At 43.2% G+C, this 27,255-nt stretch overlaps 1 protein-coding gene across 5 annotated transcripts; it reads right to left on the bottom strand.

The window, feature by feature from the left end:
• Nucleotides 1-252: 252 nt before the first annotated feature.
• RNF19B (ring finger protein 19B) lies at nt 253-25,846 on the bottom strand (the record flags this gene model as incomplete). 5 transcript variants are annotated; one of them, XM_081085581.1, is made up of 10 exons in its annotated part: nt 253-2,250; nt 3,561-4,047; nt 5,062-5,193; nt 8,228-8,435; nt 9,518-9,658; nt 10,726-10,840; nt 11,300-11,462; nt 13,401-13,545; nt 14,737-14,942; nt 25,197-25,846. In XM_081085581.1, the coding sequence occupies 9 exons, from the start codon at nt 25,844-25,846 to the stop codon at nt 3,600-3,602; spliced, it is 2,208 nt and encodes a 735-aa protein (XP_080941707.1). In that variant the 3' UTR covers nt 253-2,250; nt 3,561-3,599. The 5 variants fall into 5 exon arrangements, with proteins under 5 accessions (XP_080941707.1, XP_080941709.1, XP_080941706.1 ...); XM_081085583.1 differs by having other exon boundaries at nt 13,401-13,542; XM_081085580.1 differs by lacking the exon at nt 253-2,250 and having other exon boundaries at nt 3,241-4,047.
• Between the last annotated feature and the right edge of the window lie 1,409 nt (nt 25,847-27,255).

The following is a 27,255-nucleotide window of genomic DNA, read 5'->3' as shown; positions in this document are numbered from 1 at the left end:
CCCGCAGTGGCTCAGTGGTTGAATGTCGACCTATGAACCGGTTCACGGGCAGGGCAAATGCCCAGGTTGCAGGCTCGATCCCCAGTAGGGGGCATGCAGTAGGCAGCTGATCAATGATTCTCTCTCATCATTGATGTTTCTCTCTCTCTCTCCCTCTCCTTTTCTCTCTGAAATCAATAAAAATATATTTAAAAAAATAAATTACTTGACCCCTATGTTTGCTAGGTACGCTGTAATAAAGCATCACAAATTGGGTGGCTTAAACACTACTTTATTATTTCACAGTTCTGGAGGTTAAAAGTCCAAGATTAAGTTGTCTGCAGGGTTGGTTCCTTCGAGAACTATATAGGAGAATCTGTTCCATACCTCTCTCCTACCTTCTGGACGTTTCGCTGGCAATCTTTGGAATGCCTTGGCTTCTGCTGTTATCATCCCGATCTCTGCCTTCATCTTCACATGGTGTTCTCTCTGTGAGAGTTTCTGTGTCCAAATTTCCCTTTTTTATATGGCACCAATTATATTGGATTAGGGGCCCATCCTACTCCAGTATGACCTCATCTTAATTACACCTGCAACAACCCTATTTCCAAATAAGGTTAGATTCTGAGGTATTGGGGTTAGAACTCCAACATATTTTGGGGGACACAATTCAACCCATTAATACCCCATAAGCCTCTATTCTAACTAGATCACAGAGACCTTTTGGGTCCCAAAAAGTACATTAGAAAGAGGTTGGAATAAATAAGTATCCATTTTCCATATCCAGTTTCTTCCCATTGGCCCAAATAGGACTTGTGACCAGACATGCCCTTTCAGCATTAGCCCCTTTGAAAGTTGACCACAAGAGCCCATCTGTCTGGCTTTGAAGATTATCTCTTCCTGGCCTGAGAGGAACCTAACATTTTCTTGTCTTCAGAGTTGTTTTGCTAATCTACACATCTTGTTCCCAGCCACCTCGTCAACCGAATCTACTACTCTCCTCCTTGGTCCACTTTGTTCCAGCCATACAGGCCTGTATGTTGTGTGTGTGTGTGTGTGTGTGTGTGTAAGTAAACAGACTAAGGATGCTCTACCAAAGGGCCTTTGTACTTTATTCCTCATGCTTGGTATCCCATGGTTCTCACTCCACCTAGGACTCTAATAAAATGTTACCTTGTTGAAGAGGCCTCTACTATCCATCTAAAGTAGCACCACCTGCAACTCTCTGCACCGTCCCTGCTTTGTTTTTAGTGCATTTACCCTCATCCAGATAATGAATCTGATCACCTTTCCCCACTCCGTTAGTTCCATGGGGACAGACCTGTTTTCCTCATTAATGCATAGTATACCTGAAACATAGCAGATATGAATGAAAGCTCTACTTAAAACATTTCCTACGTTCTAAACTGACCCACTTTTAGGTCCTGGGTGGGTAGCTCAGTTGGGTAGAGCATCATCCTGGTATGCCAAAGTTGTGGGTTTGGTCCCCGGTCAGGGCAACAAGTCAATATTTGTCTCTCTCCCTCCCTCAAGTCAATAAAAATAAAGAGATAACTGGACCAACTTTCCCGATGCATTACTCCCGGTCTCTGAGTGGTGGGGAAGGGTCTTTCATCTGCTAACGTCTAGAAGACACAACAGGAGTGTTGCAAAGGATTAGAATACATTTATTTTTCCGTGGCCTCTGGTCTAGAGTTTTGGGCTTTTCTTAGAAGACAACCATAATCTCCCTTTCCTTATTTCTTATTCCTGCAAGAGGAAAAAGCATGAGCTGTTACCAAAAGCATTTTCAGTACACCATCTCAATCTTTACAGCCCCACAATTAGAATTATTATCCCCATTTCGGCGAAGTGAAAACAGACTCAGAGTAAGTTGCAAAAGTTTCACAGCTACAAGAAGTGGGGCCCAGGTAAGAATACAGGTTTGGCTGCAAACTCCGGCCCCTCCAACAGACTTCCTTGATTTCATCCAAGTTAATTGCTCTCCTGAGGCTTCAAGAGAATTGCAAGTGGAGAGTTAATAATTTGCATTTCAGATTGTCTGCCTTTTTTCCCCAACAGGCTTCCTTTTTCACACGTGGACACCCTCTAGGATGCCTTTTTCCAAAGACCCAAAGTCCACTGACAGCATTTCCAGTTCCAGGTGCAGGGAAATGTGCTAAGTCTGGCTGCAATGCCCAAGAGAAAAGTATCTTCCAGGTTGGCTGTTGTCCAGACTCATCATCCTCATTGTAGAAAAGCACAGGCCAGGAAGACAAAGAGCAGGTGCATCTGCGAAAGGAAACAGAAAGCTATCTGGTCCTCAGGGAAAGGACGTTTGCAATTCTTCCTCTGGGCCCAGGGCTAAGGTGCTAGAGGAGTTTGGCACTGGAAGTTTCTTAAATACCGTCTGAGCCGGAGAAAGTAAGGGCAAGAAATCTCTGCCATCTCACACAATCACAAAGTAAGTTACTGCCAAATTTGGAATCTTACATCACGTCTCATGAATCTTTAACTTTCTCTGCTATACTTGTGCATGAGTGTTCATTTCTTAGACCATTATTCTAGACAGAGCCAAAATCCGAAGTAGTACCAATTTAGCTCAATTCTGACAAATTTATAAGATCAGATAAAATTAAGTATGTTGAGATTTTGATGGCATTTCTTCTCTGTCCTTTCACGACAAATTTTAGTCAGATTCCTTAGTCCCTCTTAAACTAACTTTGCGAAACTCGAGAAAGCTTTTGAAACATGGAATGTGTACCTGATAGCTAACAAACACCGAGGTTATTGCTTAGTGATTAGATTATGCAGAATCAGTACATTTCTTCCTCCAGTAAGAATACTGTTTCCCAATTTATAATCCTGCAATATTCACTGGGATTGCTCTGAAGAGCCACTAAATTGCCACTCCATCCTTCCCTCTTCTGGAAACACATTTCTAGTAGTGACTACAATACAGAAAAGGGTAAATAAAATTCTAACAGGAAGACTGCACAGCTGCCTCTAGAGGGCAAACGAGGTTCATTTCAATCTACAGCTTCTCTATTTGGCTGACTCAGCTAATTCTTCAGTCTGACTACACAGTCCAAAAGAAGCCTGGCTTGCTTCCTATTATGCTAGGAATCCCTAGTTATAGATGACTCCACTGCAGTCTGATTAGAATATAATCCTTTTTTCCTGAGATTAGGAACAGTCAGATCTAGAGACTGTTAAAGAAGTAGTGGTCTGTTTCAAACCCTTGGCTCTGTAGGACTACCCAAGCCAAGGAACGAGATGAGCTGAATTACAACAGAAATCTTTATTAAAACGTGACCTTCAGTAAAGTTAGCATACATACAATATACACACATACATCTGTACACTCTTTGACACACCTCACGGATTGCCACCATTAGTTTAACCAATAAATTAAAACTTAAAAAAGGGGGAGGGTGGGCTGTGGGACTAAGGGCAAAATTTCTCATGTTTTATCTGTAAGAAACTGTAAATTTCTCAGAATTTCCCTGGGTAAAACCTGTGACCAGAGAATCTTTGAAATAAAATACATAAATCTCCATCCCCACCCCCCCAAAAAAAAAGATTTCAAAAGATGCAGTTACAACAAGTGTGCTTCTCGGAACAGGAGCATTCATTCCACTTCATACTCTGGCTTCTGCACCTTCTGGCTTCAACACAGTCTTCCCCTCAGCTGGGGCAGAGAGGTTCATATGGGCACTTGGGCTCGGCGCACCTTGGGCTCCGGGAGTTGAGGGGCAGGCTGCAGTATGGGAGCGAGGGGAGCCGCACTCATCTGAAGTGAGATCTGGCACATCATCTGATTGCGTATCTGAGCTCTCCAGGTCACTGCGGATGCTCTCGGGCTGGGCCAGGCTGATGTCCCAAGGTTTGCTGGCCAGGCAGTCTTTCTGTTCACAGCTTTGGTGTTTGCAGGGGAGATCCTCTTCATTGCTGCCACCACCACTTTCTTCATTCTCCGCCATCTGAGCATGAACATGGAGCGAGTCCTCTGTGCTGCTTCCACTCACCAGCTGATAGTGGCTTGGTTTGGCTTCAATGTCCACTTGTATTTCCATATTGTTGCATTCTCTGTGGAAACAAAACCCACTATGCTTAGTCGTGCACGGGTCATGCTACACCTGTTGGTAAAAGCAGTTTGTGGTTCAGGATTAGGAAGTCCAAAAACATAGGTAAATAGACTAGAGCTCACTTTTTGCGAAAATAAAAATTTAACCTAACACTCAAGATGAAGAACAATTAGATCCTTTTTGTTGATTTAAAAAACACACACACATACACCTCTGCCAATTTCTTTAAAAAAAAAAAGTTTGTCATCACCCAGTTTTCTTTTTCTTATTGATTTTAGAGAGGAGGGAGGAAGGGGGGGGCAGAAACATCGACGTGAGAGAGACATCGATTGGTTGCCTCCTGTACACACCCCAACCAGTAATCAGACCACAACCTAGGTATGTGCCCTGACCGGAAATCGAACCCATGGCCTTCCAGTGCATGGGACAACGCTCCAACCAACCAAGCCACACACCTGCCAGGGATCTGCCAATTTTTTTAAACTAAAAAAGTACTTCTAAAATTAACTAAGTGTCAGAGCCTCATACTATCTTACCCAAATGTGAAAGTGAAAGAAGATGCATAGCTTTTTACTACTGCGCCACAATTAGAAGAAACCAGAAACTCCTCAGAAGGGAGTGCTGCAACCATACCATACCAGCTTCTCCAAAATAGAGAGAAATAGGCTACAGGAGCCACATCAAGCAAAGGGCAACATGAGAGCAGAAACCCACAGACCTACAAACATCAATGAACACCAACCTAACTCTCAAAAGTTCCACATGAATAGTTATACTGTTGCAAAAGCCAAGAGAAGGGGGGGGGAAAGGAAAGAAAAAACCTCTAAAAATTAAGTGCTAACAAAAAGAATCAATCAAGAGCTGCCAAGAACTTGCTCAACGAAGTCACCAGGTACACACACTATATATCCCACTAGGTGGTGCACAGAGCTCTAACATAAGGCATTGAGCTTCTAAAGGCCTAGTACCTGACCCAAAAATGCAACTTCTCTTGGGCATCTGACTGGTCACATACCTGTCCTGTGGGTTGTAGGAACTGATTATGGAACCGGCCATAGCACGAGTACTTGCGTTGTCACTAATTGCACCAAGACTGGCTGTGTCTTTGGGGAAAATTTCCTTTTGGACATCGGCTTGGACTTCTAACCTGTGTAAAGAGGGGACGTTCAAGTTAATATGAGACCTGGGTATTCCAAGACAGTCTGCTTCTTGGCACACAGCTCTTCCATTATTCTCTTGAAAATTGAGTTGATCTGATCTTCTCCAATTGTCAAACAGCTCAAGATAGATGCCCACACACTTTCTCTCTTAAATATCTATTGAAATCGTCCCCTCCTTTCTGTCCCCATGCTACTGCTTAACTTCAGGCTTTCAATATCTTTTGGATAACTGAAATTGGGCACCCTCTGAAGTAGCCCTAAGTCCACGTTAAAGTACTTCCAGATCAGTGCCAATGTGGACAAAGATCTGATCACTTGAACAAGTCCTCTTTTGGTTCCCTATTGACAACAGGCATTTAAGGTCTTCCTGATCTGTCTCCAAGCTCTTTCTCCAGCTCCTCTCTCATCACAGGTCTCAAGTCATAATCACTCGGGATTTATTTTCCTTATACACCTATACATATTTAAAAAAATTAATTTCAGAAAAGAGAGAGGGAGAGACTGATAGAAATATCAATGATGAGAGAGAATCATTGTTTGGCTGCCTCCTGCACACCACATACTGGTGACCGAGCCCACAATCTGGGCATGTGCCCTGACTGGGAATCAAACCCTAACCTCCTGGTTCACAGGTCAACATTCAACCACTAAGCCACACTGGCCAGGCCCCTACACACATTTTATATCTCCATAACTTTGCACATGCTATTCCTACTCTCTGGAAATTTCCTTTCTCAAGATGACAAACTCATACTCAGTCCTTAACAAAGAAAGTACCATCTTCCCTCACTCTCCCAGTCACTTCCTGCTAAGTGCTCCTACAACACCTATTTATTAATCAATTTACACATCTCTCTCCCAGTCATCTGAGAGCTCCAAAGAGGAAAGACTACATCTCATTCACTTTGCCCTCATGTTTTACACATACTAGGAACTCAAACATTTAGCAAATTACCCCCCAAGCTATGAAATTAAAGGACATACAGGAGCCAACCTCCTACAAGAGCAGCAAACCTTTCCAATGGTATCTCAGAGCTAAGAACCCATACCAACTTCCTTTCTTGGCTCCAAAACCATTTTGTTGTACACTTAAATATTTCCTCATAATAGGTTTCACAGTCAAACCCTCTGACTCATTCACTTCCTATAGAAAGCTTTCACAGAACTGGAACAGCTGGACTGGCTAAGCTGCAGTTTCAGCAAGTCAGTCTCCAATTATGACTGTCTGCTTATTTATAGGGGTGTTGGTTTTAAGAAAGCACAGCAGTGAATTCTCCAGAATGTGGGGGCGGGATCCCCTAACAAAGAGACAACCAGAGTCATGAGACGCAGATGGGTCAGCAGCAGCCTGCAGCTGCACATTCAAACAACCTCCAGCCTGCCTCCTGCTCCTTCCTTGTGCTGCTCCAGCTTCAGGTGCCCTTCAACACTCCACAGCCCAGGAAAACGAGGCCGTGCAATGGGGAAGCCTCAGCTCTGCCACGCACTCCCTCTCGGCTGGAAGAGGCCTTTCACAAAGACCATCGATCTGGGTGGTGCTCAGGTGCTTGTTTGTGCAATGACTATGATAGAAGACAACCTTCTCCCCTACCTCCTGAACTTGTTTTGCTTCACCCCCACCCCTCCCAGGCCTTTTCAAAATACAGCGCCTAAGTCCCACTCTAGGACTGTGGTCGACAAACTGCAGCTCGCGAACCACATGCGGCTTTTTGGCCCCTTGAGTGTGGCTCTTCCTAAGCCTTAGGAGTACCCTAATTAAGTTAATAACAATGTACCTACCTATATAGTTTAAGTTTAAAAAATTTGGCTCTCAAAAGAAATTTCAATCATTGTACTGTTGATATTTGGCTTTGCTGACTAATGAGTTTGCCGACCACTGCAAGGAGATTCTAATTTACTAATACTGGGACAGGGCCCTGAAATCTATTTTTAACAGGCTCCCAGGTGACTGACAAGCACTCAGGTGTGGGATCCAGACCATCTGCCATCTGTTGCTTAACTCCTAATAGCCAAATGGCTATCTGGTCTCACTTCAAACACTTCCAAGGATAGGTAGCTAAGTATTTACTAAGGTAATCCATTCCTTCTTTGGACTCTTACAGAGATGTTCCCTATATTCTCTATACCAGTGGTTCTCAACCTTGGCTGCACATTAGAATCCCAGAAATAAGGATTTTAAAAAGATTCCCAGGTGATTCTAATGTGCAGCCAAGGTTGAGAACCACTGCTCTATACTGAAACAAAATCGGTTTCCCTCTAGCCATGTCATCTTAATCTACCTCTTGGCATGAGTCAGAAGTTTAATTCTTTTTTCCAGCTCAAGGCCCTTCAGATATCTGAAAGCAACCATTTCCCCTGCCTCCCTAACTTATTTTGCCTTGCCCCAACCCCTCCCAGGCCTCCCTAGGCCTCCGTCTCCAGTGCATTCAACTAATTGCTTCTCATGTAACAGCTGTTAAGTTCCTCTAAATATGTTCTCATTTGTCTAACTGGTGAAATAACTAAGCAAGTCACAACTTTTTTTAGTCATAAAGTTTTACATATTCTCAACACAAGTTCACAGAATTGATTTTCTTTATCTACCAAATGGGAATAGCAAGGTAATGAAGATGACAGCACCTATAAGGCAACAAGATACAGAATAAATGCTGCTCAGCTGAAGGCCAGTGACAATACTGTTCAGCCTAAAGGAGAACAAAGTCTTGGAAATTCTACAAAAAATGCGCGCTTTCCCTTTATGAAGCAGGCAGCCTAATATAGTAGAGGGAGGATCTAACTATTATTCTTTATATGGAATAAGTGGAAAGAACACTGAACTTTTATAAGTCACTTAACCTTTCTGAGTCTGTTTTCTAATTGTTAAAAAAACAAACAAACAAACAAACAAACAAAAAAACCCCACCGATGATTACATCAAAATAAGATGATACATGGGACATGCCTGGCACAGAAAAATGGCTCATACAGGTAATGCTGTGTTGTAATTCCAACTGGTTCTGTCAGAAATTACCTATTGCTTACCTGCTGTATTTTCCCTTGCCAGTGGAAAGGATGCCACCACTCAGGGTGCCCCCTGAGAGGGCTGCAAAGCTGGCTGTCTCGCTGTATGGGCCCTGCATAACACTGAGTCCATCTGTAGGGCTTCCACTGGTGCTCAAGACACTGGTCAGACCTTCAATGCTACTTTCTCCAATGCTGGGATTCTTAAGGGCTCGCCAGGCATCTGCCACTGGGAATGGAAACCAAGATCTCAATTCAAGATAGCACAGCATCAACAGTCTGGCATTTTTCTGCAATGACTCTTCAGACTAGAAAATATTCACATAGAAAAATACTTATCTATTTAGCTAATGAGCAGCTACTATGTGCAGCCACCAAACACCAGGGGTTTTACTACATATCCTATAGAATAAAAAGGTAATATGCAAATTGTCCCCTTGACTGGGAGTTCCACCAGGAGTTCGACCAGGGGGTAGGGCCAGCTGGCCAACTGCCGTGGCCCCTCCCTGCAGCCAGCCCCGCCCCCAATCAGGGTGGGCTGCTGGACCCCACCCATGCATGAATTCGTGCACTGGGCCTCTAGTTTGTATATAATTTCTCCAATAACTAGGCACTAATAGCCCCAATTTTAGGGGAACAAAAGCTTAGAACTAAATAACTTGTCCACATCATGGCTAGTCACACAAAACAAAAATTCTGATTCCAAGTCTATTATTCATTCCAATACACCATAGATGCCAGCTAATCAAACATGAAGATTTCAAAATACAATTTAGGTCATGTGCTGATTCTAGTAGGAAGCTTGAAAAACCTGTGGAGAACTTGTGATAAAGTGGAAACATTAAAGTAGAAGTCAGAAGACTTGCTCTGATCCTAGCTCTGAAGAAGCTCTTAAACCCATTTAATAGATGTTGAGACAAAAGCTTAAAGAAGTTCCCATTAAATGGGGAATAAGAACTCCCACCCTTTCTCTTCTGAAAGCTGTTGTAAAAAACCAAGTGAGATAATAACTGTGTAAGGTCCTCTGAAAATTATAAAGTACTGTGCAGATTTAAGACTTTATTATAATCACTACTATTACCAGGGTACTTGGAATCCTACAAGTTTGTACCTGCCACACAGAAGCAAATATCAGAGGAATTAACCTAATAACTCTGGAACAAAGAAATGAAAAGCTAAAAATACTTTACCCCCTAAAAAGCTCATTATCTGAAGTAATCCAATAGCAATCTCTCTGTGAATGTGCTGAATTTTACTGATTTTTATCTTGTGTTCCATAAATTCCAAAGGGAATGAAAATCCTCCTTTTACCTGTGATTGGGCCATCATCTTCATCAAACTCAATTTTCACCCCCTTTCCATTGGCTGTGCTAACTCCACAACCACCTCCACGACAGAGAGAAATGGGCACAACCCCATAGACATAAGCCAGCATAATGGGGACACCAATACCTGGAGGAAGAGAGGAAACATGTCAGCAGGCCAGCAGGTTGCAACTGTCCTAACTCCTCCTTCCCAGTCTGAGCACAGACAAGCCGCTTAGAAAGGGCCAAGGAAAGGCAGAAGATGGCTATCCCAAAGAGGCAGACTGGTCCTCACAGAATGACAACTGGCCTTACAATCAGAAAGGCTTGGATTAAAATCTTGGCTACAATTTACTAACCATATGACCTTGCACATACCTTCCCAGGGCTGTCAACGATCAAAAGAGGATGTATGTACAGTGCACAGCACAGTAAGTGTTTGTTGCTTTAACTTTCCCCCTGCTGAAGTGCTAATCCAAAAACAAATCAATAACCAAACACTAAACAAGTGACTCTTGGGGTTAGGATCACCCCAGTGTTAATTCCAAAATCTTCCTGCTATGTGAGGCAGGGTATTTGAGAGCATAGGCTCAGAAGTCAGAGTGCCTTCACTACGTCTCAGTTAAGTTGGCTTGGGCAAACTACTGCCCCTTCCTGTTACAATTATGCTGCTGTAAGGATTAGATGAATTAATACATACGAAACTCAGAACTGCTTCTGGCACATGGGGAGACTCAATAAATGTTAGTTACATTACTATTATTCTGAAACAAACCCTCATGCTTCCCCAAAACAGTGTGAGGCATGAAGCAAATCAAAATAAAAGTAATTTGTTTTGTGGGTTCCATTGCAAGTGGAGAAAAAAAAAGAAGCTAAAAGTGAAAAACTAGGCCTTAAAGTAATCTTCTTTAATTCAACCTTCTCTGAAAGATTTCCTAACTCTGATAATTTAGTGTGGTTCTCTATCTCTCTCCCTTCCTCTCTGTAAAAAATCAATAAAATATATTAAAAAAAAAATTTAGTGTGGTTGATAATCATAATAATAGTACCTAAAAGAATTAATTAACTCCCAAGGTAGGACTGGTATAAAATACAGGGGCCTCCAGGGTGAAACATCTGGCCAGTTGGTTGCATTGCTATAGTTAGAAAGCTGATGGGGAGGAAGAGAGGAGAAGAGAGGGAAGAGTGGAGTCATGGTCCTGGCCAGCTTCTTACCAACACTAACTGCAGCAATAACTGGGGATGCAATGACCGACAAAGTCACTCCTCCTGTGATAGCCAAATTCCTCTTATGTTTGGAGGTTTTCTTTCCCTCATACCTGCTATGAATCTAAGAATAAGAAAAAAAATCCAGGTCAACAGGTTAGGACATCAATCTTTTTGCCAAGGAAGTATAAGAACAAGTGAATATCCCCCATATAAGTTATTTATATTAAAACATATCCTCCACCCCAAAGAAGAGTCTTTCTCACTTTTAACCTAATAAGACGAGGATGATATAAATGAATATAGAGAAAGTTAAACCAAGAAGAGAAAAATACTCAGGAGGATGAAGTAAGCATTTCACCTTTAAGTCACAGACTGGGACAAACCAGGCCCAGGATATTAATAAGAACTTTCAGATCTCTTGGGGGTTTATGAAAATCCATTTAAGAAATTAGGTTTATTTTTATCCAAGAACCAGGTGGTTTTCAGGCAGCTCTGAAACATAAGTCCCCCCACCCCCATTTCCTTCAAACCTTTACCAACAAAACTGAAAATGGAACATGCACAGAACTCAATGTCTTACCTTCCTGCCAACATAAACAGGAATGCCGATGACCATGGCAGGAATGGCAATGCCAGCAATGAGGGAAATTCCCACTGGAGCACCAATCAATGTGCCCAGCTGCCAAAGAATTTTCTTCTTACGGCTCCATGGCTTCTTGCCCCAAAATGTGCAGCCAGAGGGGCTGCAGAGGAAACATTGAAGTTAATGTCACTATTACAAATAAATGCAGCTGTTGTCACCAGAGGGCTTGATAAGAGCAAGAACCTTCTTTTCAATAGGAGTGGTTAACAGTTACAAGAAGTTATAGGAAATGAATATATTACACGAGGGAACAAAGCACAAGGCCAGACTACTGAAGCTCTGGGCACTTTATTATTTTTTGCAAAGGCAGACCTCCAGACTGGAAATCTCTTTTCTTTTCTGAATTCTGTCCTCCCTAACCCACCAACACTGACCCAGCTTTCTTGACTGATACTACTTGGGATCTTGCATAACCTACACACTTGACACCTCATTCAAACTGCATTGTGCCTCGCAGCTACTGAACACTCTAATTTGCAAAGTTTTCTTGGCATATGTCCTACTATATCCAACAGATATTGCACTCCTGCACACATCCTGACCAGGGCCTGGGTTGAGGAGGAGCCTGCAACCGAGGTTATGTGCCCTGACTGAAATCGAATCTGGGACCCTTCAGTCTGCAGGCCGACGCTCTATCCACTGAGCCAAACTGGCTAGGGCAAGTTCAACCATTTTTGCTTTCTTCCTTTGTCCTGTCTTCTCTACCAGATGCGATAAGCAATTTTGAAAGTAGGGATCATATCTTATCCACCCTTGTATCCCTATTAATTGGTAGACTATAAGTACTCAAATGTTTGCTAAACGACTAATTAAAGTGTTTCATCCACACAAGTATTAAATTTGTAAATATTAACTCCTTCAGGACAATATTTTAATATTCACTCAATAAATTCTTTGAAAACTTTTACATGCAATGAACTAGAAAAAGGTAACTCTAGCCTTAAGAATTAATATAGTTTAGCAAAAGCAGACATGTACACGAAGTGAAAGTAATGATGACATTCATAAAGAAGCATTCAAGGACTATCAATGAAAAATGAGGCAGAAAAGGCCGGGGAAGGCATCACAGATGCAATACCATTTAAGTGGCCCTTGAAGAATGGGTAAGAACTGAACAGGTTGAGATAACATAGGGTTGCTCGTGCCCTGGCCAGTGTGGCTCAGTTGGTTGAGCGTCGTCCTGCGCACCAAAGGATTGTGGGTTTGATTCCTGATCAGGACACATGCCCAGGTTGCGGGTTTGATCCCTGATTGGGGTGCGTGCAGGAAGCAACTGATCGCTGTTTCTCTCACATCAAAGTTTCTCTCTCCCCCCTCTCTTTTCCCCTCTCTCTAAAAAATAAATAAATAAAAATAAACAAAAACATATTTTTAAAAAAATATATTTTATTGATTTTTTACAGAGAGGAAGGGAGAGAGACAGAAGGTTAGAAACATCGATGAGCGAGAAACATCGATCAGCTGCCTCCTGCACATCTCCCACTGGGGATGTGCCCGCAACCCAGGTACATGCCCTTGACCAGAATCGAACCTGGGACCTTTCAGTCCGCAGGCTGACGCTCTATCCACTGAGCCAAACCGGTTTTGGCAACAAAAACATATTTTTAAAAAATAGGGTTTCTGGGAGAGGTGATCAGAAAGCTTTCCAGGCAAAGTAAAGAACTTTGTGAATAAGTATGGAGAAGAAAGGTAGCACAGAAAGAGACAGGGAACACAAGCCTAGATTATGTATCTGGAATACAGCATGTATGAAAGCAAAATGGAAAAAGCAAAAAAGTAGATTAGGGCCAAACTTGGAAAGCCTTAAAAGCCAAACTAGGAAAACTGAACTCTATCTTGAAGGTAATGGAAACAGTCCCTGGAAGCTTGCTGAGTTGGAAAAAACATGATTGGAAAGGGGCTCCAGAGGAACTTTATTACAGTCTCCTTACGGGTAATGACACGACAGACAACAATATATATATCTTTTTGACATCCTTTTCCCTCAGTTAGTAAGAGAACAAGACTATAAAAGCAATGAACACATTTTTCAACTCACCTGAGGTAATGTAAGTCTGAGATCTCTTTCATACAAAGCCAACAGAATTCACAGCCACATACTGCACAGGTCATATGATTACAGCTTCCATCATTCATCTTGATAATGTAAGCACTACATCGTGGGCATGGCTTGATGTCATCTGCTAAGGGGCGGCGGGGGAGGAAGGAGCAGAAAAACAACTCCAGTTAAACCCTGTTAGACTCTATTAATCATAGGAGTATACATAAAAAAGGAGGCAGTGAAGAACTCTTGACTGAGAATTCCAAATTGTGCAACCCACTTCACCGGAAGGCTGGCTATGTCTAGACCTCAGGAAATTTCATTAAATGAATCCTGTCTTGTATCAAGCTGCCTATCCCAAAAACTGGCATCTTACACACCACTTGAGCCATAATCTCAGAAAGGAGACTTCCCTAGAGAAAGATGGTTTCAAGAAAAATGCAATTTCATCAGCCAAAAGGCTGGCAGAATTAAAAGTAGAGTCGAGCAGGAAGAATAGTTTGCAGACTGGAATTGGCCTTTAAGTTTTGAAAAACTTTAGTTCAGGAAACTCATTTCTTGGACTCAGCAAGTTTCATTGTGATTTGCTCTTACCACAACCACAGTCCCTTCCCAAGATTCTTTCAAATTAAAAACCTAAAAACAATGGGGTATGCTATGTAGCATACACCTGGCAATCTTCACAGCAAGCTAGGAACTATCCTATAAAATGACAATTTGAGGAGATTATGCTGTGCCAGGAAAAAGTGAATGATAAAATCTTTCCTACTAGCCTCTCCCAAATGACGTCAGTGAAGTAAGTACATTTATAAAAGGCAATAAACCCACTGACATTTTAAAATGTTTTCTCTGACTTGTAAAGGTTGGAACTGAATGTGTGATATTCCTACTTTTAAGGTTAATCATTAATCCATACTAATATTTCCTGTCTTTCGATCTGCACCCTACTTCCAAAAGTGTGATACACTTAAAGCTAGTAGGAAAACATTACAGATTAAAACACTAATTAAATATCTCTTTGCTCACAATTAAAGTTTTGAAAAAGCTTCCAGTAAAAGGACCTAATTGCTCTCCAACCTGGACATATTACTACGAAGGCAGAAACCAGAGAATTTAATTTTGTTGTATTCCGATTTTATCTGAGTTGGATAACCTATTGTGGTCATTGAGGGAAGCTACATATCAATTATAATATTGAAAAGTATTGCCAAATATCTTCTGATCTCTGATCCCAGGAAATACTTCTTTACACAGTAATGTAATTTCTCCCAGCTTTGGGCTCACATTATGAACTATAAAATAAAGAGACAAATAAGAAAATATCAATTTATACCTGGTCCCGATTCTTGTCCGTAACTGAGACCCGAAGTGTGCTTGGTCCGTACTCGAAAAGTCTGTGCCCTCTGCTGACGGGCCATATCGCATGTCTGATTTGGATGCCATATTTGCTTGCAGTGGTAGCAGAACTCAGTCTGGCAGCCTTCCCTCCCACAGGTCAGTTTTGGGCAGCTGGCACAGCCATAGGCAATAACAGCATAACTGGGTAAGGAAATAGAAAATAGGAAGAGATATCAGTAAGGTAAGAATGATCTAACCAAGACAGACAGACATTCATCAGTTCAGTGGAGTAACACTGGCACTCCCACCACCACCTGTGATGTAAAGAAAAACACACAAATGCACAAGTGTGCCTAACAAACTGTAAAACATATGCTGTGTGAGAAAGTAAATTTCTTCTTGAAATTCTAAAAACACAAATCATTTATTTCCTGAAAAAAATAGGGGGATCATATTTCACCTGAATTTCTAGCATATATCCAGTCATAGTTTAAGCTGCTTTAGGAGCAGTTTGCCTCGGCAAGTTTCATAAATAACAAGGTACAAAACGATTTCCTTCCGATGGTTCGCTATATTTAAAGAGGTCAGAATTTGTTTACACAAAGGACAGAACACTTGTAAAATAAAAAGCCATTGCAAAAACTAAAGCAAGTATACGTTTTCATTTTTAAGTTCCAAAGTGAAGCTGGTCTGACCACAGCCTGAGACAGTAGCTATAGATGGATTCATGGTTGACTTCTGATGAAAGCTCATATTATCTTTCTATACATTTTTTTCCTCCTTTCCCTCTCATTTTCTCTCTCTCTACTCTCTCTCTCTCTCTCTCTCCTCTCCTCCTCAAATATTTACTTTGAAATATCTTCTTTCTTGACGGGCTCTATAATCCAAGAATATCACTCATCTATGTCATTAATTAATACAGAAATAAGGCCATATCTCCTCCCCTCTCTTCTGACCCATATTCTCAATAAAGATGGGCAATTCAAGAATGTATCAGCACCAGCATCAAACTGTTTCTTATAACTCATGTTTATTTACCAAGACTTACTCTCCCATAAACAATCCAATATATTTACAACTATTAGTCTTTCTAATTCTAAATATGTCAACTAAATGCTCAGGTTACACTAACAAGTGGACACTTGTTTACAAAAATTAAAGTAATTTAAAGAAACAAATGAAAAACAGCAGTTGTTAAATTTCACACAATTTTTTGACAGGTCAATGACTGCAGGATTAGGTATTACCATTGGGTTTTGTTGTCCCCTATTCCACGTTCTCCTGCAAAAACAGAAAGCCTCAAACACTTAGACAAAAGGCTAATCATTTTTTATTGAATTTATCCTATGGTTTATTTATTTGAATGTAGATAAGAGAAACTCAAATTCTCAGGTTTATCATAGATTCTGAAGTTGATTTGAGGATGATACTGAAACTATCAATAATAAGATATCATCTATGTTATATAATATATACTCTATGAAAACCCTTCTCAGAAAGAGCAAATGATTACAAATGATTCATATCCTGTAGGAGTTCTGAGAAAATCTACCTGCAAAATAACTACTAAAGATAAACAATGTTTTTACTGAAGAAAGTGACTTGCTTGCTATTGTGTGTTAAATGGGAAAGGTACTGGATGATCTCAGAAAAATATTAAGCCAACTTCTGATGATACAGATTAGACAGACTTCCAGTCAGGAAGCCTTGAATATTTCGTAATCCATTCCTACCTTACATGGTGGGAGTAAATATTTATTAACAGATTCCCCAACCTCTGCTTGAAAAATAAGAACATTTGATAGGACTTACAATATCAATTTCGGGTGTAGAATTTGGTTCTAAGCAAGTAAAATAAACCCAAATACTCATGAACCCAACGCAATCTATTACCATGACACAGAATTACTCAGGGCACAAGGTTTGGCATTTCTGTTTTTGGGCGTCTGGTCTGAGCTCCTTGCTCCTGACTCATACTGTATGACATTGTGCTAATTAAAATCTACAAACATTAGCTTCTATCCCCAAAATGGAGGCATAGGTGCTTGCCACATTCAAGTGTTACTAAACATATTCTGAAACTGCATTTGAGATCTTTCCCTGATAGGAATGGCACAAAATCATAGCACTTCTGTTGTTGTTGTTATTGTTCTACTTCCTTGCCTTTGTACACTCTATTCCTTCTGTCTAGAAATGACCCCTTTTTACTTCTTGCCCTGGAAAATACTTATCCATGTAAAAACCAGCTCAAATGTCATCATCTCTGTAAAATCTACTTAACATCTCTAGGCAGCTGGTTACCTACTTCATGCCTGTGCACAATTACACTCCCCCCCACACACATACACACTGTACAACGCCTTCAGTGCTCACAGGTCAGGAGGCTGGGCAATGGTTCGAGGCTGCAATTTACTCTGGCATGGGTACACCTTGAGAGGCCCCTAGAGAAACACAATTACTTCATAATATTTATCACATTATATTGTAATCATCTGTTTCCGTACATACTTCCCCAATCAGACTACACTCAAGGAAAAGTACCATCCATTTTTTAATCTCTAGGGTCTAGCACTCTAATTTATGTCTAAAATACCTATGTTGAATGAATGATAGAGACCTTTTCCTGCTTAGGTTTTTTTTACTTTTCCCCAGGGCATTCTAGCTCTTCTCCTGGGCCATTACTCTGCCCTAAAGCAATCTTTTAAACTCATCCATGTACCTATTTGGCTTACAATATATGTCAGGTACTATCGCTTAATCCTAAAATTTTGTATAAAACCACTTTAGGGGTAAACTTCTAAGTTCTAAATAGGGCAATCTTCTTCCCCAGGTAGTTGAAAAAACCCTTATCCTTGAGAGGCCAAATCTGCCTTGACCATCTTATTTCTTTTCTCCCAGGTCTCACACTGGAACCTCTCCCCTACCCTGCTCTCAGCTTAATCAAACATTCAGGTTTGTTTAATTAGAAGCTAAATAGAGGATGCAGGAAATTACATGTTGCTAAGAATACAGGTGCATACCTTTTCCCCCTTAAGTTCATACCATTTTTACTAATTTTGTTAATTTCCTAAGTCTTCAGAAACATCGTAATGTGTGAAAGGCTAGACCACATTACCTAACGTCAGCCCTGGCGGGGAACATCTCATTAGTATGAATCTGATTATGTTCCAACAGACCCTGGTAGTTCAAAGTGTTCCTATAGACTGACGAATCTCAGAGGGAAGGTGTGTGTGTGGGAGAGAGATTAACCAAAGAACTTATATGCATATATGCATAACCCATGGACACAAACAATAGTGTGGCTGAAGGCCTAGGAGCGAGCGGGGTCAATGGGGAAAAGGGGGGGGGGGGGCGGACATCTGTAATAGTTTCAACAATAAAGATAAACTTTAAAAAATAAAGAAATGTGTTTCTGTACTTCCAAGCTCCAGGCCAGGTAACTTCATTTACAAATTAACCCTGAGCAGCACAATTCACCATAGCTAAGATCTGGAAACAGCCTAAGTGCCCATCAGTAGATGAATGGATTAGAAAACTGTGATACACCTACACGATGGAATACTATGCTGCTCTAAAAAGGAAGGAACTCTTACCATTTGCAACAGCATGGATGGAACTGGAGAGCATTATGCTAAGTGAAATAAGCCAGTCAATGAAGGAAAAACACTACGTGATCTCACTCATTCATGGATAATAGAGACCATTATAAACTTTTGAACAATAATAGATACAGAGGCAGAGCTGCCTCAAACAGATTGTCAAAATGCAGCGGGAAGGCCGGGGAGGGTTGGGGGGCAGGAGGTAGGGGGGAAAGAGATCAACCAAAGGACTTGTATGCATGCATATAAGCATAACCAATGGACATAAGACACTGGGGGATAGGGGAGGCTAGGGGACTGTCTAGGGCGGGGGGGAAAAATGGACACATATGAAATACCCTTTGTAATACTTTAAGCAATAAAAAAAAACAAAAAAACAAATTAACCCTGAGCACGTGTAAGGGTGGGAGATATGGGTCAAGTTGTCACAATAAACTGTACCCTTACTATCTTCCTTTCCCTGACCTAATTCAAACCCATGTCACTTCTTGGCAAGACAACTGCAAGGAACTACTACCATCTGGTCTTCTTATTCCCCACTCCAATCCAAATTCCAGTTCTAAAGGTTATCTATCATGTTACTCTTTTGCTTAAAATCCTTCAATGAAAAGGAAGAAAATCCTTCAAACCTAAAGATCTTTGCATGGCATAAGTCCGGCCTATCAACTGGAATCCAGTCTGCCTTTTCAGATTGCTCTCTAGTCACTTCCCAGATCATGCTCCCATATTGCACATTCAGAAGATAACCAAACTAGACTTAAGGCTTAGTCTTGTATTTTTATACCTCCATACATTTGCTCATAACATTCTAATTTAAGATGTTTTTTTTCTCTGCCCACTTTGTTTGCTTGATATTAATTCCTACGCATATTTTTCAAGGCCCAGATCAAATATTACCTCCTTTGTGAAGTCTTTCTTGGTTTATTTTATTTTAATATTTTTAATCCTCACCTGAGGATATTTTTCCATTGATTTTTTTAAAATATAACATTTTTTTAGAATATATTTTTATTGATTTCAAAGAGGAAGGGAGAGGGAGAGAGAGATAGAAACATCAATGATGAGAGAGAATATTGATTAGCTGCCTCCTGCACAGCCCCTACTGGGGATCAAGCCCACAACCAACCTGGGCATGTGCCCTTGACCAGAATTGAACCTGGGATCCTTCAGTCTGCAGGCCAAACCGGCTAGGGCTGTGAAGTCTTTACTGACACCATCATGCAAAACCTTTCATGTATCCAATAAGATGATTCGTATTTGTTACAATTATCTATCTATCATCTTTCTTTCTTTCTTTCTTTCTTTCTTTCTTTCTTTCTTCTTTCTATCTATCTATCATCTATCTATCTATCTATCTATCTATCTATCTATCTATCTATCCATCTATCTATCAATCAATCATCTATCTATCTCTTCAACCAGGTCAAACTCCCTGTCAAGAGGACCACTTTTAAGTCCTTTTTGTAATATCTAGTACTCACCTAAGGTTCAAACACTTTATAATTCTCCAAAGTGTCTGTTGAATGATCACCTGTCTGTCCTCTTCTCAGCCACCCTCCAGTTATCTGTTTCTCTTCCAAAAACCCTGCTGTTTGTATGCCTTATCTTTTTTCTCAAAATTCAACTATTCATTCTATTCTTCTGGGAGCTAACTGAGAGATTCTGTTCGCAGTGTTGTAGAAAAAGTTGGAATATAGACATCCTAGTCTAGAGGAGCTCCCTATCTACTCAGAGATCAAGATTCATTGTTAAATAAGGACACTAACAGAAAGCAGGCCAGAATAACTCTTAAAGGAATTTACCAAACTGCAAACAGTCAGGGAAAGTTTCACTTTCGCCTTAAAAATGCCATAGAAAAACAAAAGCATTTCCTGGTAATTAAGTTTGGCACAATTATACCAGATTGAAGACTTACACTGCATTAGTATTAACAACATTTACAGTGCATATTAGCATTCTTAAAGGAACTAAGAAGCTCAGAAATAAATTTGCTTTATTTTGTTCAATCCAGTATTTCATAAGCTTATCTGATAACAAAACACTTCTCTTTCTAGTAATGCCTATAACATATCTTGGGAAATATTGATATATGTGAAAAATAGAAAATAAGATAAAAAGATGGTTGTAAGCTTGTAAAGGGCTTAAATTATAAGGATAGATCATATAAATAATGAGTTATCCTATATAATAAAGAGCTAATATGCTAATTAGACTGGACGGCAGAACGACCTTCTGGAACGACAAGTAGGCCGGGCTGCAGGGCTTCGAGGCAGCTGGGGCCGAAGGCAGGAGGGCTGCAATGGGCCGAGGCAGCCGGGGCTGTGAAGGCCGAGGCCCTTGCACAAATTTTGTGCATCGGGCCTCTAGTTAAAGATATAAGAAGTCATCTTATAGGTCAGGTATGAGCAGTTTTAAGCAGGGGCATGATATAAAATGTTCCACTACAGAATGAGTACCTTGGCAAATATGAGAAAGATGTATTGGGATGAGAAGGATGATGTAGGTGGTGGGTAAGGGAGATAGAGTGAAGAGTTGTGACATAGAAGGTATGTAGTAAATGAAGAGAAGAGGTCCAGGAAGGCTTCAGAGAGGAAAACTCCTCCTTCACTGACTGAGAAATCTGCCTTGTTCAGGGAGCTTGGTCTTCCCTCATAAATATGCTAGAGGCAAACAGAAGCTTCCTGTTTATGGGATGGTCCAGTCCAGTAGTCTAGGAAGGCCACCTGCTGCAGTCAGGTGGGAGGGGGTCCTGTACAGGGGAGGATTCTGCAATGAGGGGCTAGAAGTGGTGGACCTGAACAAAGAATTTAGGTCAACAGCCTTATCTCTATTCATTTGGAGGGAAGATCTGCCCTGTTGCCTCCTTTGCTCACCTCCCAATCTTCTAGAGATTCTACATGGGTTTAATGAATGACAACAGGGCACATGAATCATGTACATGATTTGTGGGTTTCTGAAAACACCTCATATTTAAGCAGAGACTCTAAGGGGTAACAAGATCAACTGCACCATTTATTAGCTACTAGAGGCCCGGTGCACAAAAATTTGTGCACTGGGGGGTGGGGGTCCCTCAGCCCGGCCTGTGCGCTCTCGCAGTCTGGGACCCCATCGGAGGATGTCCATCTGCTAGCTTAGGCCCGCTCCCTGGGGGATCGGGTCTAAGCTGGCAGTCAGACATCCCTCTGGCAGCCCGGGAGCCCTCAGGGGATGTCCACTTGCCAGCGGGGAGCAGGCCTAAGCTGCAGTCAGACATCCTTAGCGCTGCTGAGGAGGCGGGAGAGGCTCCCGCCACCACCGCTATGTTGGCAGCCGTCAGCCTGGCTTGTGGCTGAGCAGAGCTCCCCCTGTGGGAGCACAATGGCTACCAGGGGGCAGCTCCTGCATTGAGCATCTGCCCCCTGGTGGTCAGTGTGTGTCATAGTGACCTGTCATTCCCAGTCGTTCTGTTGTTAGGGTCAATTTGCATATTACCCTTTTATTATATAGGATGAGACACTGGGTCCCATACAAGCTTCTCTGCACTGGTTTCTCTCTTATAAAATGAGTTTACCACCATGTACCTGTATGAAACTAAAATGAAATTATTTCTGGGTCTAACTGGTTTGGCTCAGTGGATAGAGTGTTGGCCTGTGGACTGAAGGATCATGGGTTAGATTCCAATCAAGAGCATGCACCTCAGTTGCAGGCTCAATACCCTGGGCGGTCGGCCCTGGACGGGGGTGTGTGGAAGGCAACCAATCAATGTATCTCTCTCACACTGATGTTTATCTCTGTCTTTCCCTCACCCTTGCACTCTCTCTAAAAATCAATGGGAAAATATCCTACGGTGCAGATTAACAAAATAGAATAAAATAAAACAAAATTAAATTAAATTATTTCTGAATGAGGTCTGAGTCTGAAAATAATAAAGAACTATACAAATTTTCATTTAAAAGTACGTTTTAAAGATTATACTTGGTAGTATTGTCCTTAATGATATTAAATAACAATGTGAATGTTTCCCCACTAAAATTAGTTCCCTTATTTACAACTAAAATAAGATTGTTTCAAGTATGGGAAAAGAAAAACTTGAAACTCTTTGCTCAGTTCTACAAATATTTTGCAAACAAATCATGAAATCTTTTAATATATATTGTTCTCATTATCATGAGTAATCACAGTGAAACTATTGATCAGAACTCTGTAGGGTCACTTACATACTCCCCTCACCCTGCCAAACACACACCTTGAGAATGTGATAAATTTGGCTGGTAAGAACTTGATCTGTGAACAGTAAAGATGGTCAGGTATTAGGAGAGATAATTGGGGCTTAGGCTATGTCCTCATGCTCATCCATGATTTTTACCAGACCCAGAAGAGTCGACCAGTTTGATTAAAACAAAACAAGCTAATTTTCTCCCAGCATTAAAAAGAAGCAAAACCACTGGTCACATCCCCAGGGAACCCAGACACCTGTTTGGGAAGTAACAGAATTTTAAAGTTACTCCTTGTTTATCTAATACCTTCAACTGAAGATCTCAAAACACTGTGCAAACATTAAGCTTCTCAAGTCAGGAAAGGATCAGGCTTATTTTAGGTAAGAAAAATAAAGTAGGCAAAAGCTGTTAACAATAGGAATCAGGAAAGGAAATCGATTCTAGCATCCTTGGCTCTCTCAATGTTGTCCTTAGAGCACACTTGTTGAAATGACCCAAACATTAGCATCCCCAATAATGCTGACAAACCATGCTTTTAAAACAGAGGTTGCGAGGAAAGAATAGTGAACTTGGGTGGGAGTTAAGACCAGTGTTTACACTAGTTACATGACTCTGAACAAGTCACTCACTTTATTTAAACTTCAGTTTCCTCACCTATAAAACTAGATTAAATTTATGTTATCATGTTGCAAGGATCAAATTAAATTATGTATGCCTGGCACATGTTACCAGCTTGCTTTCTTTCTCCAGACTTCACCTTCTTTAAATACACAGATAACACATTTTTAAAAATTATACATAAAAATGTTATAATTCTTTTAACTAACTAAAAAATAAACTCGGGAAAAAGAAAAGTAAATAATTTGCATTAAAAAAAATAAACTCGGATGACAACTGATGCAATACTTGGCTAAATTAGAAAATGGCCTAATTTTTTAATAACTTCAAAATCAGGAATGGTTTGAAGTTGTCATCGAGATTGTAAATTAATTCCTCTCCCTTTTTATTGATGTGAGCAAAGTCAAGAGTTTGACTTCAGAGGAGTAGTAAACAAAAAGGGAGCTTTTCCAGAAAGATAATCAGTGGTGCCACATTTCTCAGTTAAAATTCAAGGAAACCCATATCTCACAAAAGGAATTAATATACTATTCCAAAGTGAACGGCGCTCATTTAAATTCCTTTGGTTCAGAAAATAGATCAACAGTGTCTGTAAAATGTGAATAAATAGCATGTAAGTTAACCTCTTAAGGCCAGTCGGATCACCAGGTAGAAGCAAAAACTTCTAAGAGCCTACACAGTTCTTTCTCATCCTTAACTGAAAGTGAAAGTGATTTACCATAAACACAGGACCATTGACAACAGCTTCAGAGTAATTTAGAAACCCCATCGCAGTGAGGTTAAACAACACACCCATCTCCAAACAAGTCTGGCGGCAGATAAATAGAAGCAGCTAACTTTTTTTACTCCCCTAACCAGCCTGTGCCGGCTTCTTTTGAAGGAGACGAACAGCAGCAGCATGGAAATCAGTTAAAAGTCCTTCTTAACTCCCTTGAAGCAAAGACCATGGAGCTTTTTACTAGCATTACACTTACCCACTGCAAGGAGTCCTTAGCATCTGTCTGTCCCCAAAACATGACACACAAGAATAAAATGATCTTCCCAAGGTCAAAGAACAGGTAATGGCACGCCTGACTCCCGGCCACTTAGAGGAGCCCCTCTTCGCTGCATGCAACCATTCCTGGGATGTACGGACACAAGCAGACTTTTCTCCATGGGCGGAGGAGGGGCTCCCCTACAGCTAAATCTGTTGGTATGAGGTCTCTGCAGTGGAGGCATATTTTCTCACTGACCTTAAAACTTCAACATACACGGCGCATTAAAAACACTGTCAAGAACCCAAGATCAGAGGGGCTGGGAGACACATTTTCTCCTCCCACATCAACCTCTCCGCATCCTTCTTCTGAGTGCCCCGTGGCTTCCTGGACAAAGAAAGGGTCCGATCCTAGCCCTGCCCGAGGCACCAGCGTGGAAACCACAGGGGGCCTCCCAACAGCGTGACACCGAAGATACACATGCCCGGGGCGCCCCAGCCTCTCCCCGCACCCCCAGCCCCGCTTTCAGCAGGGGTGCCCAGAAGCACACACCCTCCGCGGCAATGCCGCGCCTGCCTCTGGCCCGGCGGACACGCCCCTCCGGAGTGCTGCCCCCTCGGAATGGCACTCTCACTCCGTCTTTTGCCATACATCCCCTCCTGAAGAGGCACCGCGACCTCTGGACAGAGGGGCATTTACCCGACAAAAAACCGCCCTGCCCCTGACCTGATGGATACCTCCCTCCCTCCCCGACCGCTCAGCCTCCAGCTCACGCTCCTGGTCAGGGGTGGGGTGCTGGGTGCCGCCACCGCACTCGTCTGGGCTGAGGGATGGCTACCAGCTTAACCCACCGCGGATGCCGCCTCCGTCCCCCGTGGGTCATCCCTCAGCTCTCCCTCCACACTGGGACGGACGGACACACACACACACACACACACACACACACACACACACACACACACGGCGTGGAGGGCCCCCCTGGGGGCGGGGCACACGGGTCCGGTCCCGGCACCGGCGGGTCCCGGCGGCCGCAGCCCACCGGCCGGGCGGCCACGCCCCCGCGCTCACCCGCAGTCCGGCGCCGGGCACCAGCGGCAGTCGGGGTCCGCCGCCAGGTAGCGGCGCAGCATGAACTCCTCGTACTTGTGCATGAGCGGCGGGTCGGCGAGCAGCAGGCGGATGTCGTGCGGGTTGAGCCGCTCGTTGCACTCGGGGCAGCTGATGGGCACCCGGCTCTCGCTGATCTCCAGGCGCAGGTAGTGGCGGAGGCAGTCCCGGCACGAGCGGTGCGGGCAGCTGAGCAGGCGCGGGGCCCGCTCGGGCGGCAGGCGCACCAGGCACAGCGGGCACTCCACCTCCTCCGGGCCCGGGCCGCCGCCCTCCGTCGCCTCCTCATCGTCGAACCCGGGCCCCGCCGCCGCCGCCGCCTCGGCCTCCTCCTCGGCCTCGGCGACCGGATCGGCGGGCAGCGCCTCGGGCAGCGGGGCCTGGGCCGCGGCCGGGGCCGGGGCGGGAGCCGGGGTGGGCGGCGGCGGCGCGGCCGGGGGCGGCGGCTCGGCCTGCGGCTTGGCTCGGGCGCGGCGGCCGCGGGCCGACGCGGAGAAGACGCTGTGGAAGGGGAGGCGCCGGCGCCGGCCGCCGCTGCGGCACTTGGGGTCCGGCGCTGCCGCGTGGAGGGACGTGGAGCGCGGCGACTCGGAGTCCTTCTCAGAGCCCATGGCCCCCGGAGGCCGAGGGGCGAGCGGCGCCCAGCGCCGCCACCGCTCCCGCCGCAGCTCCCGCAGCCGCCGCCCTCCCCGAGACAGAAACCGTGCAGCTTCCACGAAGTGGTTATAAAGCCTCCGCCCCTCGCGCCGCGGCCCACTGCGCAGGCGCGGTGCTGAGACACCTCACAACCCGCACCGCCGGGGCGCAGGGGCGCGGGGCGGGGCCGCGCGGCGAGGGGCGCCGAGCGGGGGCGGGGCTTCGCCGCCGGGTCAGGTGGCTCCAGCACAGCCATCTTAAGGAGACAGGAGCCCCAGGGCTCTTCTTGACCTCGTTCCCCAATTCTAACGCGCCTCTCATCTCCGAGATGGGGTTTTTGGGTTGCCTTTCCTTGTGGATGGTCTGAATGCCACTTCCAGCAACGGAGGCTTTAGTTAATTCATGTGTGAAAAGCAGACAAGGCTGGATTAGGCGGTGATTCTCAACTGGTCTGCCTCCCAACATTTCTTTTGTTGTTGCTTATTAAGCCAACACCATGACTTAATAAAGAATATACTCGTTCACTGAGCATCGACGAAGCGGAGCATTACTGGATAAGACAGGCAGGCTCTCCCTGTCTGCAAGGGACTTAACACATGCATTACTCTAGCATTCGATGCTCTCTGTGAGCGAATAAACTTTATTCCTAGGTCCACCTCCCAGTCTCTCCTCCTGGTAGCTTGGTTACTTACAATTTGTGGGAGGGGGCCCAGCATTTTTATTTATTTTGTGGCCAGGAAGTGCATTTCTTTTGCTGGTTCCCCACTCCTCTGACTGGGGGAGCATCCGGACCCAGGCTTCCAAATGGGAGGCAAGCAAGCAACTTCAACAGCATGAGAATGTGTCAGGGTTAGGTTCCGTTGCAAATAATAATAGAAAAAAAATGGCTTATGATAGAAATGTATATCCCTCTTCAGAAAAATAAGTCCAAAGGTAGGCAGTTCAGGGCTGCTCCAGCATCCTCAGCCCTTGGTTTCCAATCTTAAGGTTCCTTCATCTAGTTCACGTTCCCGCCAGTGAGGAGAAAAAGGCAAGAAAGGCCCACCTTTTTCCTTTTAAGGAGGATGCCTTGGAAGGTCTATACATTTTTCTTACATCTCATTGGCCCAAACAGTCACATGGCCATGCTAGGAAATGTAGTCTTTTAACTGGGCACAGTGTGCCCCTAAAACTAGGGGTTTTGTTATTAATAAGGAATGGTAGAATGAATATTGGAAGGCAACCTGCTGTCTTTTTCATGGATGGTATTTAAAACCATGAAAAAGGACTCTAGGAATAAGCCCTGAAAAACTTCAAACTTTTAAGGTGAAACAGTAGAAGAGCCAACAAAAGAAACTAAGAAGCAGGGGCTGTGAAATAGGAGAAAAACCAGCCAGGTATGATG

Source organism: Myotis nattereri, assembly GCF_964212035.1.
Source record: "Myotis nattereri genome assembly, chromosome: 3".
Lineage (NCBI taxonomy): Eukaryota > Metazoa > Chordata > Mammalia > Chiroptera > Vespertilionidae > Myotis > Myotis nattereri.
Note: the sequence above shows the minus strand (reverse complement) of the source record. Positions and strands in the feature narration are given on the sequence as shown.